This window comes from Panthera leo, chromosome B4, assembly GCF_018350215.1.
Source record: "Panthera leo isolate Ple1 chromosome B4, P.leo_Ple1_pat1.1, whole genome shotgun sequence".
In the NCBI taxonomy this organism is placed as follows: domain Eukaryota; kingdom Metazoa; phylum Chordata; class Mammalia; order Carnivora; family Felidae; genus Panthera; species Panthera leo.
Window position 1 is genome coordinate 132,762,824 of NC_056685.1, and position 18,921 is coordinate 132,781,744.

The window sequence follows — 18,921 nt, forward strand, 5'->3', positions numbered from 1 at the left end:
TAAAAAGCACATCAAGGGGCACCTGGGTGGCTCAGTCGGTTGAGCGGCCGACTTCGGCTCAGGTCATGATCTCACGGTCTGTGAGTTCAAGCCCCGCGTCGGGCTCTGTGCTGACAGCTCGGAGCCTGGAGACTGTTTCGGATTCTGTGTCTCCTCTCAAAAATAAATAAACGTTAAAAAAAAATTTTTTTTTTTAAATAAAAAATAAAAAGCACATCAATCTAAATGATTGACACTGACATTCGGTACCTCATCCTTTTTATAAAGCTAGAATTTGTTATTAGGATTTAGCAATCCCACAGTTTCCTGTGAGCATATTCCTAGCTTGTCTGCCTCTAGCCTGTCCTTACTCCGGTCTGTAGTCCACCTTACTGCCAGAACCAGCTTTCTAAATGATATATTCACCTGTGTCACTCCTTTGCTTTAACAGCTCTCATGGCTCCCAGTTGCTACAGATACCATCCTATAAACCACTTCAAAATCTAATTCCAATCAATGTTTCTGGCTGCTTTTTTAGTGAGCCCCTATCTGTTGTAAGCCTTACTAGGCCATTTTCTATTTCCCAAATATTTAGTTGTCTTTCATGGCTTTGTGCCTTGGTCAATGCTTTTCTCTTTGGTTAGAGTTTGGAATAAGAGGGGAAAATACAAGCTATCCACTCTTCTTTCCTGTATCTTTCCTACTGTCCCCTTCTCCCAGACCCTCTGGGCAGAATTTCTTTTTCATCTGTATTCTAGGAGGGCCTCTTATTATTACAGTAATAAAGCAGGGTTTTACAGTAGAGTTATTTATTTGTCTCTGCCTCCTTTACTAGTCTGTAAACCCTTTGAGATTTCTTGGAAAGGAGCTAACTGGTTTTTCAGTGCCTATTGGCTGCTCCTAGATACCTTGCTGAGTGCTATGCGTATAGTGTTTAATTTAATCCTTACAACCCCTCCTCCTGACCAGTATTATGGATGAAAATAATGAAGATCAGAAAGTTAAGTGCCCAAGATTACACAGCTAATAAGTGACAAAGAATACTGATTTTGCTCCTTCAAAGCCAAAGCTCATTCTGCTACACCACTCCAGCTGAGCCCTGGGTGGCATGTGGTAGGGACCTAGTAGATATTTATTGAATTGATATCTATTGCAATTTAAATAAAAAGGACTTTAGTTGATTCAGTCACGCCTACATAGAAATATATTGAGTGTCTATTAAATTCCAGGTATACAGTTTTAAGCAAACTGTGTATACAGACATTAATGAGATACAGTATCTGGTGTTAGAGGGTTGACAGTCTACTAAGGGAGGCATCTATGTAAGGAAGTAAAGTCAGTGGCATGTTATAGATCACGTACTAGATTTCAGACAGGATCCGCTGGGGACACTGAGGAAGGAATCACCAGTTCTGCCTGGTGGTGGATCCGGAAACACTTTGTAAAAGCTGAGTCTTGAGTGATGAGAGTAGGTGTTCTCTGGCAGTACCCGGGGAGACAAAGGCAGAGGGAGCGGTACAAGCAAAAAGATGGAAACCAGAAACAATCTGGCATATTCGTGAAGCTGTAAGTAGTTCATTACGGCTGGAACAAAGGGAAGAAGAGGTCTGGCCCACGACACTGGAAGACACAGGTGAGGGCTGGATCCTGGAGGGCCTTGAAAACATTAACATATTTGCCAACTTTTAGAGAAGACCTGGCACAGATGCTGTGTGATGTATGGTTTTACTCATATCTGGTCATTAACACTTGTCAAGTCCTGTCCCATGTGCGCTGAAGCACTGCCAGGTCATGACTGTCGGTCACTTACCATGGATGGCAAGCTGGTGATAGCTCTGAGGTGAATCATGTGCTGAAGCAGAAATCAAATGCTTATGTTGTCACGTCATCTTTGACAACTTTACTACCACTTGTACGCCCCCTCCAGGACCTTTTCACACAAGTGGACTTTGCCTTGACTTTTCATCAGTCTGGTAACACTGATACACTTGGCCCCTTTGTCACTTCACAAGTGGAACCCCTAACTCAACCATATACTAAAGGGCAGTAAAACTCAAGTAGACACGACTATAAGCCTTGGCTTCAAACAAGAATGTCACCAAAGCTTTTTCAAGAAACACCTTAAAAATATTAAGAATAGTTCTAAAACCACGCACGCACACACACACACACACACACACAGTAAATTTAAGAAAGAACAAATAGAAAAATAGGTGTTGATATGACATATAGTAAGTAGACAGATACATGGTGTTAATCAGGAAAGATTTTTCGAAATAAAAATGGACTGGATGCTAGGAGGATAGAGGCTGATTGGCAGTGAGGGGAAGGGCTTTCAAATGTGGTGTGGACTGCATAGATAGAAATTAAGTTAGCAAGTTGTGTGCAGAGAATAGGAAGATTTTCTGGAGTGAAGTGGTATAGTGGGTGCACGGGGAGTAGCTAGAAATAGAGCTGAAAAGTTTATGAAGTAAAAGTCTGCTATTCATGTTATGGTAATGGGACAGTTGGGAAAATCAGACTGATGCAGAGGAGAGGTTCTGAAGCGGAGAAGTTCCAGATATTGGTTGGAATTGAAGGGACCTGATAAAAAACATTCTCTCCACTGCCTAAGTTCTAAACCACAGACATAGAGGGTGAGGGAGTAAGGCAGGTGGAGGTCAAATTTTCACTTCTATTACTAATAAAGTTGACATAGAACTGGCTCGTTTCTAACAGCAAGTCGGTTTTCTAATACTCAGCTCTGGAACTTAACAGGTTTCTTTACCCAACAGCACTATCAGGGATAGACCTGCCTCCTAGAAGAAGGGAGGAGCGGAGCAAAACTAAGGCCCCCCACAGGAAAAGGGCTGGAGGAGGGGCACGCCCAGTCTCCCTTCCAGACTCAATGACTGGACAAGTCACTTCACCCTGACAGCCTGCGTTAGGGATATAAGGCCAACAGTAGTAAAGGGATATTGCCCCACATGGAAGGAAACATTGAGAGCCAGCAAGTTTTCCTCCCCTAACCCATGCTGGCTCTTGTCTCCTCATGCATTGGTCTGAAGTAGTAATCCAGGCCTTGTGAGGTGTGTCCCTCCTCTCTAGGGCAGAGGGGGTCTCAAGACAGTCCTGCTCCCACTTTCAAGAGGACAGCCCCCCACTACCACCCACTCTTCTCTCGGGTATTCTCTTGGGCAGAATTGATGAGCCAAATAGATTTTGCCCCCAGGTACCCTAAAAGGGATCAGAACAGTATATAAATTAACATCAACTCCCAAGGGTCAACAAAATTGTTTCAGCACTGTCCCCACAGCCACCCAGTTAAGAAAGCACTGTCCTGCTCAGGAGCAATAATTCCTGATCAAATTATATTCCCAGAACGCAGTACTCAGTCTTACTAAAGGCTGTAGCAAAGCCACGGTGGCATCCGAGGGAGGGATCTGAGAATCAATTTGAAGTCTGGAAAAGATGGGAAAGTGATGTCGTATGCAAAAGTAGTGAATATCCCAGGCGATACTGGATGATAAAGAACCTGTAAGGTTCTTTGATCTCCACCTGCCTTACTGAGGGAGGGAAGACGGCTGAGGTCCTCTTGTTTGAGCCTCTCCAAGGTATCCAGTTAGCCCACGCCAGTGTGCGCCATCCATGACGTGGACACTTCCACCCAATTTGGAAAACTCTGCCAGCAGGAGGTGAAATTTGGAACTGGGCCTTTCCTATGTCTGGAAAAAACCCAACCAATGTACACTGTCTTCTGCTTTAAAGATTAATCCTTGAAGCATCTCCTTCTTTTTGCAATATTTAGGGATTTATAGTAGTGGCAGCCCCAGGTACCAAGTTCCCTCCCTCCCTCCCTCTAGAAGTTCCCTGCCTTCCTGCCTCTTAGGAGTATAGTGAGAAACCTCTTCATTTCCATTGCCTGTGTAAGCCGAGCACAAACAATTCAAACGTAGAACCTCACTGGTTTCATAGCACGTGTGCTGTTTGAAATTCAGCTGCCTCGCAGCTTATGCACAGCAAATAATTGTTCCCCTCGTTAATATCTAAAAGGCCTGTATGAAGAAAGTCTCTTTTCCCTAAAGTCTAATCTTTGCCTCAGCCATGCCTGCTTAGGAAAAGCTGTGCCTGCATAATTCAAGGTCAGGCAGCAGCCTTCTGTACTTTGAGGCCACCCGAGCCTGCTAATGCTCTATTCCCTTTGCTGAGGCCAGCACGGCTGGCATTTGCTTGCTAGGCCAGAGTGGCCGATGTAGGCTGAGGCCGCTTGCACGGCTGACATTTCGATGAGCTTTTCAGTACCGTCGCCGCCGCCCGCCACCACCACCACGACTGACTGTGGCCCATTTCTTTGCTGCCGCCAGCAAAGCCCACGTGCCTGGTGTATGCCATCTCGTCTCTATAGAAACAGCCACTTACCTGAAGACAAAGTTACCATAACTACAGTCACCACTAATGTCAAAATACAGTGTGGCTGGTGGTTTGTAAGCTTCTAATTCAGCCTCAGTAGTGTAAACCTGGTATTTGACAGTAAAAACTCGTGTGGCCTGATGCAACCTCTGCAAGGATAAAGCGTATTGCTCTCTCACTAAAGACCAAGGCCCAAAGTCCTGACCCAACAGAAGCCTTAGAAATTCCATATGCATTTTATTTCACTCCTCCAATTTTCCTTCATGTGTGTTTACCAAAACTCTAGTCCCATGCACCAGATAGTATGGTCTTTGAGAGACCCAGTAAATAGCACTCTCTTTCCCTTGGCTGAGTTCCGTATCAATTGAGAAATCAGATAAAAGAGTGGGGCATTTATTACTAATAAAGCTATAGTGGGGAATGTGGCTTACATCTACAGGCAAGTGAAGTTCCTAGCACTGAACAGGCTTACCTAGTCCCAGGCAATTGTGAGGGGCCTTCATTTAGGGGAACTAGCACAGAGGAAAATGCATGCTCCTTGGGGGCAGCTGGCTTCCAAAAGGAAGAGAGAAGGGCTGACCTCACAGGCCTTGTTTCTCCTTCTGACATTAGAAAAGATCCATTGGGACGGGACTTGTGGAAGGTGGAGAGAGGAGCCAGAGGGAAAGCTCGGGAGAAGCGAAGGAGGGTTCCTCTTTTCCAGCACATTAAAATGGAAATGGCACAGAAATCATTGGGGTGTTTTTCTTCATCAGCTGTGCTTGTAATGTATCATCTATGAGATACAGTCTATTTCTGTAAAGCAGAATGAGCACTTAAGGACATTTGTGAGGCAATTTGCATACGACATCTTTCTAGGTAGGTTACTGAGTGTTTCCGGTGCTATTAATTTAATTTTCACAGAAAGAACAAGTTTGTTTCTGCACAACTGTCATTAACAGATGAGGGGCAAAACCAGCTCAAGAAAGCCTGTTTCACTTGCTGGAAGCATGTGTTTCCTGCAAGGAATGGGCAGCGTCAGTTCGTCTGGAGTGAGTGAGGGGGGATGATTAGCAGACCTTCCACTGTACCAATTTTACGGTTCATTTCGTGTCCCATAAATACACATCGGTTCCCCAAAAACCCCATTAGGTGAGCACAGTAGATTTTTTGATGCTCTTCTCCCACCCAACAGATGAGGAAACAGATTCCCACACCAGAACCACGTTACCTGCCTCCCAAGGTGCTGCGTTTATCAAGAGATTCTCTGCCCACACAAAAGATAGTATGTGCCAAGCTTCTTTCTAGCTTTTAGATTTTGTAGCTATGAACCTTTTAAAGTATTAGAGAGGTTTTAAATTATTAGTTACCTGTATTACATGGAGATTTGTGTCAGTTTGAGTAATTATTGTTCAGTAATTACATATTTAATGAATTAATTTGAATGTTACATATGCTTTTAGTAGTTTCCTTTTGGTACATTTTAATTCATAAAATTTTAACCAATGATTCATTTTATTCTTAGGAGAAAAATTAGTACTTTTTATTATCTTGCCCTAGGATAGCCCATTCTCATGTAAAAGTAAATTAACTGATATTTAGCTTATTAAGCAAATTCTCTTAAAATAAAAAAGTGGGATCAACCATTAGCGTGTACCCTTATTTCAGTTATAAAATACAGTGAGGGGCGCCTGGGTGGCTCAGTCGGTTAAACGTCCGACTTCAGCTTAGATCATGATCTCACGGTTTGTGAGTTCAAGTCCAGTCTGGCTCTGTGCTGACAGCTGGGAGCCTGGAACCTGCTTCGGATTCTGTGTCTCCTTCTCTGTCTGCCCCTCCACTGCTCACGCTCTCTCTCTCAAAAATAAATAAACATTAAAAAAATTTAAAATATATATACCATGAATATTGAACGTAAACTATAAACCCAGGAAACCTGGACAATCTCAACGGCTTATAATGCTGTGCAGACGGGCCCACTTCTTAGGTGGACGTCCTTTCTGACAGGTCACTATTTGTGCTGTATGAATTGCTGAAGATTTTCACTATCACGTCTGCCAAAAGTCAAGAAAAAAGAGGAAAGAAATCTAGAACTGTGTAACACCCCAGTGCCTTAAACCTTTCCTAACTATCCTACCGTAAGATGGTGAAAATTCCCTCTTACCTCTCGGCTTTCTTTCTTACCGAAGATGCATGGGTGTACTTACACGCACACGCACGCGTGTTACTTACGCTCATCACTTCACTGTATCTATGGTCTTGGTGATACAATTTCAATCTAATCTTTGAAAAAACCGATTTTTTCACTGAATTCCTTATTTTTTTTTCTCTTCTTACCTCTTCCAGGCGGTATTTGTGTGTTTCTGCAGAGTTTTGCACAGAGTCTGTTCCAATGCAAACCAATGAGGGAGAAGTGTCGGAAGAAAGCAGTTCCAAGGTCAGTGGACTACTGAAGATGCAAACGGTTGGAGTAGGAATTAAAAACAGAGGCAGAGGAGCGGGTGTTTTGTTTTAGGTGAATTTAGGAATTAGCTTGATTTGGATTCAAACCTAACCTAAGGTTGAGAAGATTTTTTTTCTTTTTGATCTCCATTTTTCTTATGCCCCATGAGCAATTTAAAACAAATTTTACTGAACTCACAGAGAACTTTATGCTTCATTTGTACAACGGTAGCACTTTATCTTTTAACATTTTATTGTGCAAGTTCTATATTCTTATTTTAAAAATTAAAATGAGTCAGAAGTATTTGAGGTAAAAAGTAAAAGCCTGTCCCTTATTCTTGCCTCACAGAGACATTATTTAGACAGTTATTTTTAAATTATTTAGACAGTTTTTTAAAAATTTTTTTAACGTTTATTCATTTTTTGAGAGAGAGAGAGAGAGAGAGAGACAGAGACAGAGCACGAGTGGGGGAAGGGCAGAGAGAGAGGGAGACACCGAATCTGAAGCAGGCTCCAGGCTCCGAGCTGTCAGCGTAGAGCCTGATGCAGGGCTCGAACTCACTGTGAGATCATGACCTGGCCGAAGTGGGACGCTTAACCAACTGAGCCACCCAGGCGCCCCATAGACAGTTTTTATTATAAATGTTTAAACAATAATTTGTTAGGTTTGGTTTTTCAAACTAGGGCTTGAATGTCACCATGTGTTTATGTATACCTCTGTGTCTGACTCCATGTCCTGACTCATTCTCTACCTGGTCACGTGGGACCATCAGTATCACCTTCATGTCTCTCTCCTTTCAAAATTGTCCCTAGTCCTTCCTGGGCACACCAAGGGTATCTCACCCTGTGTCCTGGACAGTGCCCAGCACCTATCGCTTCATCTGCTGCCCTGGACCTTCCTGAGGGGAATCTTTCTGTTGCTGCCAGTGCTCCTGGTACTCTCTGTGGGAGGGCTTTTCCCTCTGGTCACTAGAATGCAATTTTGTATGACCTAATCGCTTTCTTGCAGAGACTTCAGCTGATTTAGTAAAAGCCACTATTGTAAATACTGAAAGAAGACAAGTTGACAGAGTTATTATTAATGTAAAACTTCAGAAGCCCTTGAATCCTTTGGAGGCACAGTGACTATTTCTTATATTTTTCCCAAGGACCACTTCAGGGCTTATTTAATTTCCCTGCTGTGTACGTAAGAGAGAAAATTGAATAGCGCTAACACAGTTACCCATGAATCTGTCTTATTGTTCCACACTTTAGAAGTTAAATATGAAAATTATGTTCTGTAAAAAGTCTTTGATGACATATCAAGAAATCCAAAGGCGAGGAAATGTACTTCATTGGCCTGATTCCCTTAGAAAGAGACTCATCTGATCTAATTTATTTAGTATTTATGTGCCCATGTTGTCACACGGATCTGAAAGCAGATACTATTTTGTCTGTTATATGTGGCTTTGACTCATTGAATGCAGTGATCAGTTTTCTTAGTGCCCGGTCCATATTATACAGTGGAGCTGTGCTTTACTAGGGAAATTCCAGTTCTAGTGTGGATTTACAGACACATCCTGGGCTATAGCTGTTTATTTATGTTTTCTCTTTTATTCTTTTAAAATGAGGTATTATAAAAAATGATACACATTTATAGTCACTTAATTAATTAATTCACAAACACTTATGGGATGCCAGGTATGTGCTGATGTCCTAGGTGGCATGCAGACTTACATAAGGCAGGGTCTCTGCATGTTGGGAACCTCTGGTCTCGTTGAGGGAGTTAACCATAGCATAAGGGTGATGATAGTGGTGTTAACTGTGGTATTGGCAGCTGGGTCAGAGCAATGAATTCCTTCTGGAAGGAAGCTTCATGATAGAGGAGGTAGCGCTTGGGTTTTGTTGGAAAAATAAGAGGTTCTTTGTTTTTGTGGGTTGGTGAGTGGTGGATAGGAATAGGAAGGGCACTTAAGTAGAGTGAACCCTACGTAGCACATGTAACTGTTCATGAAGTCTAATAGGAGACAGTGAAAAGGTTTGAGTGTGTTTTTTAGATATCTTGCTGTGTATTAAACCACACCAAAAATTAGTGGTTTAAAACCACCATTACAATCTCCTGGGCAGAAAAATTCTGATTCATTTATGTAGATTACTTCACCCTCAAGGACGAGGAACATAACTTCCCCTTCCTTAAGTGTGGCTTCACACAGTGGGGAGCCTGACCAGCAGCATCTCGGCCAGGTGGTCAAGGTCTGCATCGACAGGATAAGTCATGGTTATAGATAGGATGGACCTTTGATGTGATGTGCTGAAATGGCACCTTACTTCAGTGGTCTTCTTCCCCCAAACCCGTTACCCCACCCTAATCCTGAGAGAAACATCAGGCAGATCCCAATAGAGGGATGTCCTACAAAACACCTGACCAAGACTACCCTCAGAACTGTCAAGGGAAAACAAGATATGTCTAAGAAACCATCATAGCCAAAAGGAGCCTAAGGAGACGTGACGATGAAATGTAATGCAATATCCTGGATGAGATCCCGGAAAAGAATAAGATTATTAGGTAAGAAAAGAGAAAATCTGAATAAGGTATGGATTTTAGCTAATACTAATGTGTCAGTATTGGCTCATTAATTGTGACAAAGGTGCGGAGATAAGATTAATAATAGGAGATACATATATGGGAAATCACTGCAGTGTTTTATCGTCTCTCGTGATCTGTGATTCACTGAGCTCTATAGGGCAGTTCTGCTCCAAAGTGGTATTGGCCGGGGCTGTAGTCATCCGGAGGACCAACTGGCTAGAAGTGTCCAAAATGACTCACTCACATGGCTGGCAGCTGGCAGTTCGGCTTGAGGCTGTTGACCTGAGCATCAAGGATCCTCTCCACGTGACCTCCGTACAGGGCTTGGGTTTCTCACAGCATGGCGACTGGGATCCAAGAGGGAGTACTGCATGCATGCAGAAGCCGCAGACTCAGAGGTCACACAGCTCTGTTCTCTCTACCTTGTGCTGAATTAAAGCAAGTCACAGGGCCTCCCCAGATTCAAGCCGAGGAGCCCTCTCAGGGGCATTCCACCTCTCAATGGGAGGACTGGGAGAAAATTTGAGGTCCTCTTTCATCCACCCCATAGTGATTAGAGTGTTGGGTGCCAGGTGAAGAGAAGGGAATGACAGAGACCATTAGTCAAGATTGTCTTAGGCTAAGGAGGTTCAAAAACAGGCAACAGATTTCTAAAGCATGGAGGTGAGATGTGCATTTTACTTTTGTGATTTGCTCTCATAACAACTAGTGTTGATGTACAGGAAAGACTAGAATATCTGTATCTTGATACTCAAATTCTCTAAAGGAAGAGAATCTAATTGACCTGGCCCAGCCTGTGGCCTGATTTCCATTGGGTCTTGAGTTCTCTGAGTAGGATGGCAGGGACCACAGATGAAGAAGGAGACACCATGAAAGGACACGTGAACCAGGAGGCAACAACCAGCCCTCCTAGGACAGTCCCCAGTCAATGCTGATGTAATCTTCCACTGCATTTCTTACCAAGGACAGACTAGAATTTTTAATTTCAGCTCCACAGCTATTTTTCACTTTCCATTTAGTATAATTTAGGTTGATACTCTAAACGAGTTGGTGTTGGCTTACTAGTTGTAGAAATTCTGTAGCTACAGGCTTGGAATGTTTATTTTTTAAGCGAAATCTGGCAAGCATAGTAAAATCATCATAAAACGGAGCAGTGGAGGGTTTTTGATCTTCTTCTCTGTACTTCTTTGTGTAGTTAAGTGTTTTATAATAAAAACAATAAAAAGACGCTCTCGAGTTTAAGAATTATAGCTATGGATTTAAGCGCCCATGTGTCTTTATTAATTACCATAAATAAAAAACACTTACTGAATCAGGAAGCCAACATTTTAGTTATAATATTCTCTTTATTGTTCTCAGAGGTAACAAATGAATAAATGTAGTCTTCGTCTACAAAGGATAAAGTGATCTATTGATTGGCTTTACAACAAAGAGTTCAATGAGGTGATTTAGACTGTCTCTTGCTTAAGTTTAGGATCCCTCCATCTGAGACTGAATCCTATTTAACAAATTATAACAAGATTTTATGGCTTTTGGTATTTGAAGAGCAGACTGGGAAAGAAACCATGCAGGATAAGTATTTTTCCCATTTGTTTTCCTAGCTGGCAAACAACATAAATTAGATTGGGTTCCAGGTCTGGCTCCAAAGTCCATGCTGACTTCAGTCCTCCATCCTGAAGAAGTTAAATGCGGAGTAATCGATTCTGATTACTTCTATCAGAGAAACTTCTTAGATCGTTCACCTGGGTGTGCTAGAAGGCCTACAAAGGGAGTAGGTGCTTTGCGCATTTGAATAATTCATATAGGTTTGGTGTGGACACAGGCTTTCATTTCTCTTGGGTGAATAACCAGGAGTGGAATTGCTGGGTCGTATGGTAACTTTGTGTTTTATTTTTTGAAGAACTGCCAAACTGCTTTCCAAATGGCTTCACCGTTTCCTATTCCCCCCCAGAAATATATGAGGGTTCTAATTTGTCCATATCCTCACCAGTTTATTATTGTATGCATTTTTTATTCTAGTGGAATACTATATCACTGTGGTTTTGATTTGTACCTGGCATGCTTTTTAAAATGGAAATGAAAAAAATAATAATAAAGTGATAATAAGATGAGGGTGACCAGGCCCCACACTGGACTTACTGAAAGAGGATCTCAAGAGTTGGGACCCTGGGATCTATTTTTTTTTTTAATTTTTTTTTTTTTAACATTTATTCATTTTTGAAAGTGAGAGAGACAGAGCATGAGTGGGGGAGGGGTAGAGAGACAGGGAGACACAGAATCCGAAGCAGGCTCCAGGCTCCGAGCTGTCAGCACAGAGCCCGACACGGGGCTCGAACTCTCTGACTGCAAGATCATGACCAGAGCCAAAGTCGGATGCTCAACCGACTGAGCCACCCGGGCACCCCTTGGGATCTATATTTTTCACAAGCACCCCTGGTGATCCCTAAAGCCAGTAGTACACAGATCATGGCTGAACTAAGGGGCCCTCAGAGGAGGCAGAAACCATGAATTCTTAAATTTACCTCTGAAAAATGAGACCTACGCAAGCTTCATAGTGGGGTTCCATCTGGGGAAGGAGGATGGAGATTGAATTTGGAAAGGCTGGCTACAAGGGGGGGGGGGGCTCAACTCTTCACTGCACCTATATTTTTATGTCTTTACAAAAGAGATGGGGGAGGGGGGGCCTGGGTGGTTCAGTCGGTTAAACGTCCGACTTGGGCTCAGGTCATGATCTCACCGTTCATGAGGTCAAGCCCCAGGTCGGGCTCTGTGCTGACAGCTGGGAGCCTGGAGCCTGCTTCGGATTCTGTGTCCCCTTCTCTCTCTGCTCCTCCCTCACTCATGCTCTGTCTCTGTCTCTCTCTCAAAAATAAACAAACATTAAAAAAATAATAAACATTATAAAAAAGAGATATCTGAAGCAAATGCTATGAAGCAAATATGTTAAATCTGAGTGGTGGTTACATAGTTGTGTTTGTTATTTTATTTTCTGGACTTTTTTCTATATCTTAAAAATTTTCTATAAAAATAGAAAATTCTGCTTTCTCTGTAGCCCCAACCATCACATTTGTATTCCATTTAGCAAAAAAAAAAGAGAACTCGTCACTTCCCTTGGAAGTTGCACACTCAACTGTGCTTTTGTATTTCTTTGACCAGAATTTAATGGCATGGCCACAATAAGCTTCAAATGATGTTAGAATTTGTGTTAGCTAAAATTTCTAGGTCTTGTTGCTAAAGAGGAAGTGCTTCAGTGTCTCAAAGTCAACCACATTATCCACTACACTGCTTTTATACTGGTCTTGCCCATCCTGTAGTTGTACAATTGGTTTTTTTTTTAACTTTACTTACTAATTTTGAGGAAGAGCATGAGCAGGGGAGGGGCAGAGAGTCTCCCAAGTGGTCTCTGCACCACCAGTGCAGAGCCCAGTGTGGAGCTTGAACCCATGAATGCTTGAGATCATGACTGGAGCTGAAATCAGGAGTTAGAGGTTTAACCGACTCAGCCATCCCAGCGCTCCTGATTTTTTTTTTTTTTTTAAGTAGACTCCACGCCCAGTGAGGAGCCCAATGCTGGGCTTGAACTTAAGACTCTGAGATCAAGACCTGAGCTGAGATCAGGAGTTGGACGCTTAACCAACTGAGCCACCCAGGCACCCCTACGATTGATTCTTTTAAACCTAAAGTATAAGACTTCAGAATTTTAAAAAAAGGTTTTTCAAAAGACTAATCCAGTGAGGGAAAGGAAGATCTTTCAACAGATGGTGCTGGAGCAACCAGGTAACCATATGGAAATACATGAACCATGATTACTGTGTATGTGATTATGTGTGATTACATCACACATAAAACCTAATTTGAGATGGATCATAGGCTGAAACTGTAAAGCTTTTGGAAGACAACGTAAGAGATGTCTCTGTGATCTTAAGTAGATTGTAAAAAGCACTAACCATAAAAAAGAATAGTGATTTAGGGGCGCCTGGGTGGCTCAGTCGGTTAAGCGACCAACTGTGGCTTAGAGCATGATCTCGTGGTCCATGAGTTCTAGCCCCACATCTGTGCTGACAGCTCAGAGCCTGAAGCCTGCTTCAGATTCTGTGTCCCCCGCTCTCTCTGCCCCTCCCCTGCTTGTGCTCTGTCTCTTTCAAAAATAAACATTAAAAAAAATTTTTTTAATTCTTTAAGAACAGTTCTTCAGTGGAATTTCATTACAAAAAATTAAACATCTGCTAATACACTGACAACATTAAGAATGTGGAAAAGCTACGGACTTGGAGAAAACACTTGCAATACATTTATCTAATAAAGGTCTCATATCTAGAATATATATAGAATTCCTAAAAATCAATAAGAAAGGTAAAAACTCTGGACAAAAGACATAAATAGATATTTCACAAAATAAGATATGCAAATGGCCATAAAAATAGGATATTCAACATTATTCACGAGGGAAGTGTAAGTTAAAACTAATGTGGTATTACACACTCACCAAAATTTGAAAGATTGGCCATACCAAGTGTCAAAGGATGTGGAGCAACGCAACTCTCGTACATTGTTGGGAGGAGTATAAACTGGTATAACTACTTCAGAAACTTTCTCAAATCTCTGATCGAGTTAAACATATGCCTACCCTATAAGCCAGATGTTCTGCTTCTAAGTATGTACCTAATACACATGACTGCATATGTCCACAAAGAGACGTGTGAGAATATTTGTGGTAACTTTATTTGTAACAGCCCCAAACCAGATATAGCTTAACTGTCCATCAACAAGTAAATAAATAAATGAATTATAGTATGTTCAGTGAAATACTACTAAGCTTAAAAATTAGACTTTTGAGGGGCGCCTGGGTGGCTCAGTCAGTTAAGCGTCTGACTTCGGCTTGGGTCGTGATCTCACAGGCCATGAGTTCGAGCTCTGTATCGGGCTCTGTGCTGACAGCTCAGAGCCTGGAGCCTATTTTGGATTCTGTATCTCCCTCTCTCTGCCCCTCCCCCACTCACACTCTGTCTCTCAAAAATAAACATTTAAAAAATTAGACTTTTGATTCCCATAAAAACATGCATGAATCTCAAAAACATTATATTGACCGGAAAAAGATGGGAACAAAAGTGTACATTCTCCCAGATTCTAATTATGTAAAGTTTATGAACATGTAAAACTCATCCTCAGCGATAGAATCATTCCCCGGGGTGTGTATGAGAGTATCCAAGAGAAGAGGCTTGTGGGAGTATTCTGGGGAGATGGACATCTGCTGTCTTCATCCGTGGGGTAGTTACACGGGTACAATTGTATCTAAAATCCACTGAGCACTACACTTAACAGTTTATGTATTTTTCTGTGAATTGTACCTCAGTTTAAAAGAGACCAATATTAGGAGCTTCTGCCTTCCTCTTAGTCTGCTAAGACCATCTTGAATATTGTTCCTGTCATCCACTATATTAGTTGTCCTTAGCTTTATAGTTAGGAAATATATATGCTTTCCTTTCTTTTTTTTAATGAGATTTTATTTATTTATTTATTTATTTATTTATTTATTATTTAATGTTTAGAGAGAGAGAGAGAGAGAGAGAGCAGGAGTTGGGGAGGGGCAGAGAGGGGGAGGGAGTCACATAATCTGAAACAGGCTTGGGGCACCTGGGTGGCTCTGTCGGTTAAGCGTCTGACTTCGGCTCCAGTCATGATCTCATAGCTTGGGTGTTCGAGCCCTGTGTGGGGCTCTGCACTGACAGCTTGGAGCCTGGAGCCTGCTTCAGATTCTATGTCTCCATGTCTCTCTCTGCTCCTCCCTGGCTTGTGCGCTCTCTCTCTCCCTCTCTCTCTCTCAAAAATAAACATACATTAAAAAAAAAAAAAAAAAAAAAAAAAAAGAACCTGAAACAGGCTTCAGTCTCTATGCTGTAGCACAGAGCCCAATACAGGAATCGAACTGAGGAACTGTGAGATCATGACCTAGGCCAAAGTCGGACACTTAACCAACCGAGCCATCCAGATGCCCCTAAAGATTTTATTTTTAAGTAACCTCTACACCCACCGTGGGGCCCAAACTCACAACCCCAAGATCAAGAGTCTTATGCTTCACCTACTGAGCCAGCCAGCTGCCCCTGCATGCTTTCTTTTAAAAACATGGATAGGATTTAGCAATTAATTTGATGTGGAGGAAAAAGGAAAAGGAGATATCAATAATGACATCAAGACTTTAAGCTGAGTGACTGGAAGAAAGAGGGTGCTGCTGTTAAAAATAGGAAACACGAGGGGCGCCTGGGTGGCTCGGTCGGTTAAGCGTCCGACTTCGGCTCAGGTCACGATCTTGCGATCCGTGAGTTCGAGCCCCGCGTCAGGCTCTGTGCTGACAGCTCAGAGCCTGGAGCCTGTTTCGGATTCTGTGTCTCCCTCTCTCTGACCCTCCCCCGTTCATGCTCTGTCTCTCTCTGTGTCAAAATAAATAAACATTAAAAAAAAAAAAAAAAAAAAATAGGAAACACGAGGGGCGTCTGGGTGGCTCAGCTGGTTAAGCGTCCGACTTCGGCTCAGGTCCAGATCTAGTGGTTTGTGAGTTCGGGCCCTGTATTGGGCTGTGTGCTGACAGCGCAGAGCCTGGAGCCTCCTTCGGATTCTGTGTCTCTCGCTCTGCCCCTCCCCTGCTCGCGCTCTGTCTCTGTCTCAAAAATAAATAAAACATTTTTTAAAAAATTAAAAAAAGAATAGGAAACATGAGAGAAGAAACAGGTGGGGGGAGGGTAGGATGAATTCTGTGTTAAACAGAATTTGAGATAGTGTCTTTGTGGCAGTGTGTGGCAGCCAGGTGAAACCAGGAGGCTGGAAACAGGATGATTCAGGGCTGAAAATAACTGAATTGGAGAGAATCATTCAAATGGAACAGTTGAAACCGTGAGGTTAGAGAAATTTCTGTGGCAAAATGTGAAGACATGGGTTCAGTGACAGAACCTGGGGAAATAGATGTTTGGAGAGCAGTTAAGAAAGAGAAGCAGAGATTAGCAAGTTAGAGTCAGGAAATATTTATCAAACAACTTTTTGTGCCAGGTTTATAGTGAACAAGACAGTCAAGAATCTCTGTACCAGGAAGTTTGCATTTTTGGTTGGGGGAGATAGACAACAAACACATAAGTAAGCTTTCCTTTTAGGCGGTGATATGTGTTAAGCCAGAGTGACTGAGTGGGGAGCTATTTTAGCTGGGTGGTCAGAGAAGGTCTGTTCAGAGAGATGCGCTTGAGCTGATGCCTCAAGGATATGAAGGAAGCTTCCATGTGATGATATGAGAGAATATTCCTAAGGCAAAGGCATAAATTCAAAGGCTCTAAGATTGGGTGAGAGAGAAGAAAAGAAATGGAGAGTGTAGTCTAGTACAAGGCAGAGGAGATTTTAAATGGGTGGCTCTTTGAATGATGGCTACTACGTCAACTGTTACATAGCGGACAAGGAGAAATAGAGATGCTAAGTGGCAAGGATATTCCACTTAGTAATAAAATCACTAAGAATTGAAAGAAAGATGACATTACACTAAGTAACGTATAGAATTAATTGTTGAATCACTGTAGTGTATACTTGAAAGTGATATAACACTGTATGTTAACTATACTGCAATTAAAATTAAAAGCTTAATTTAAAAAAAGAAGAAAGCATCGAAAACGGACTCTGTCAGATATTTGCATACCTATGTTCGTAGCCGCCTTATTTACAGTGGCCAAGAAGTAAAACCAACCCAGTGTCGCTTGGTGGATGAATGGATAAACAAAAAGTGGTATATCCCAACAATGGAATAAGCTTTAGCCTTAAAAAGGAAGAAAATTCTGACACCTGCTACAACACGCATGAACCTTGAAGACATTATGCTTAGTGAAATAAGCCAGTCACCAAAGGACAAATCCTGCATGATTCTTATTTGTATAAGGTGCCTAGGGTGGTGCCTCATAGAAACAGAGAACAGCGTGGTGGTTGCCAGGGACTGAAGGGAGAGGGGAAGAGAAAGTATAAAGTTTCAGTTTGGAAAGATGAGAAAAATTCCAGAGATGTATGCTGGTGATGGTTGCACAGCAATGTGAACATACTTAATGCCATTGAACTGCATGCGTAAAAATGGTTAAAATACCACAATTTTAAAAAGATTTTATTTTTAAGTCATCTCTATACCCAACATGGGGCTCGAAATTATAACCCTGACACCAAGAGTTGCATGCTCCACCGAATGAGCCAGCCAGGTTCTCCTAAGACACCATAATTTTTCAAAAATCCATTGGGACTTCTGCTACTGGGCAAGATGGAGTATCAGGGACAGATTTTACCCTCCCACTGGAAATAACCACTTAAAAGTAGACAAAATATAGATAGATGGATATGTGTATATATATATATATATATATATATATATATATATATATAAATATATACACACACACACATATATATACATACATACATATACACATATAAACATGTATTATACATATTTTATATATATGTGTGTGTGTGTATATATATATATATGTGTGTATATATATATATATATATATATATATATATATATAGGACACAAAAGGAACAGACTGTTTCAAAGTAATCTGTGTTCTAGAACAAAGCTCAAAAATATTTTTGGAATATTTGTAAATGGGAATACAAAATATTCAGTACTCAGCAGTGTAAAATTTGTAATATCCGGTATCCAAGCAAAGATCCTCAGACACGTAAAACCCAGGAAAATACAGACCATAGTGAAGGAAAAAAAATCTGTTGAAATCAACCCACAACTGACACAGATTAAAATTAGCAGACAAGAATATTAAAATACTTACTATAATTGTATTCAGATATTTAAGAAGTCAAGTAGAAATGTGAAGATAAGACTCAAATCAAATTTCTAGAGTTGGGTATGTGGGTGGCTCAGTTGGTTGCGTGTCCAACTCTTGATTTTGGCTCAAGTCATGATCCCAGGGTTATGGGATCAACCCTGCATTGGGCTCTGTGCTGAGCGTAGAGCCTGCATAAGATTCTTTCTCTCCTTCTGCCCATCTCCCCCATTGCATGCTCTCTAAAATAAGTAAATAAATAAAATTTAAAAATGTTTCTAGAGTTTACAACTATAATGTCTGAGATGAAAAATATACTGGATGAGATTAGTGACAGATTAGACATTGCAGAATAAAAGATTAGAGAATTTAAAGTCATGCTAATAGAAAATATCCAATATGAAACACAGGAAAAAGAGTAAAGAACAAAATATGGAAAGATGATGAGGGTGCTGTACAAAACTTCAGACAGTCTATCTAATGTAAGTGTAACTGTAGTCTCTGAAGAAGAGGGAAGGAAGTAGAAAAGAAAAATCTAAGAAATAATGGCCCCAAATTTGATAAAAACTGTAAACCCACAGATCCAAGAAGTTATATGTCCCTTAAAAAAATAAAAAAGAAGTTATATGTTCTTGACAGATGAAGAATACCACACTAAAGCACATCATAATCAAGTTACTCAAAATGAGCGATAGAGAAAATCTTAAAACCAAAAGACAATGGACACTGTTAACAGAGGAACAAAGATAAGAATTTGCCTTTAAA

General features: G+C 41.4%; 1 protein-coding gene across 9 annotated transcripts in view; it reads left to right on the forward strand.

The window, feature by feature from the left end:
- Positions 1-18,921, forward strand: part of TNRC6B (trinucleotide repeat containing adaptor 6B) — a 249,751-nt gene that overhangs the window by 61,662 nt on the left and 169,168 nt on the right. For 8 of the 9 annotated variants that reach the window (XM_042947896.1, XM_042947891.1, XM_042947883.1 and 5 more), the window contains exon 3: positions 6,694-6,784. In XM_042947896.1, the coding sequence (XP_042803830.1) occupies positions 6,740-6,784 (45 nt within the window). In that variant the 5' untranslated portion in view covers positions 6,694-6,739. Of the gene's footprint in view, positions 1-222; positions 5,633-6,693; positions 6,785-18,921 lie in introns of those variants that run through there. The other variant, XM_042947889.1, reaches the window with a different exon arrangement.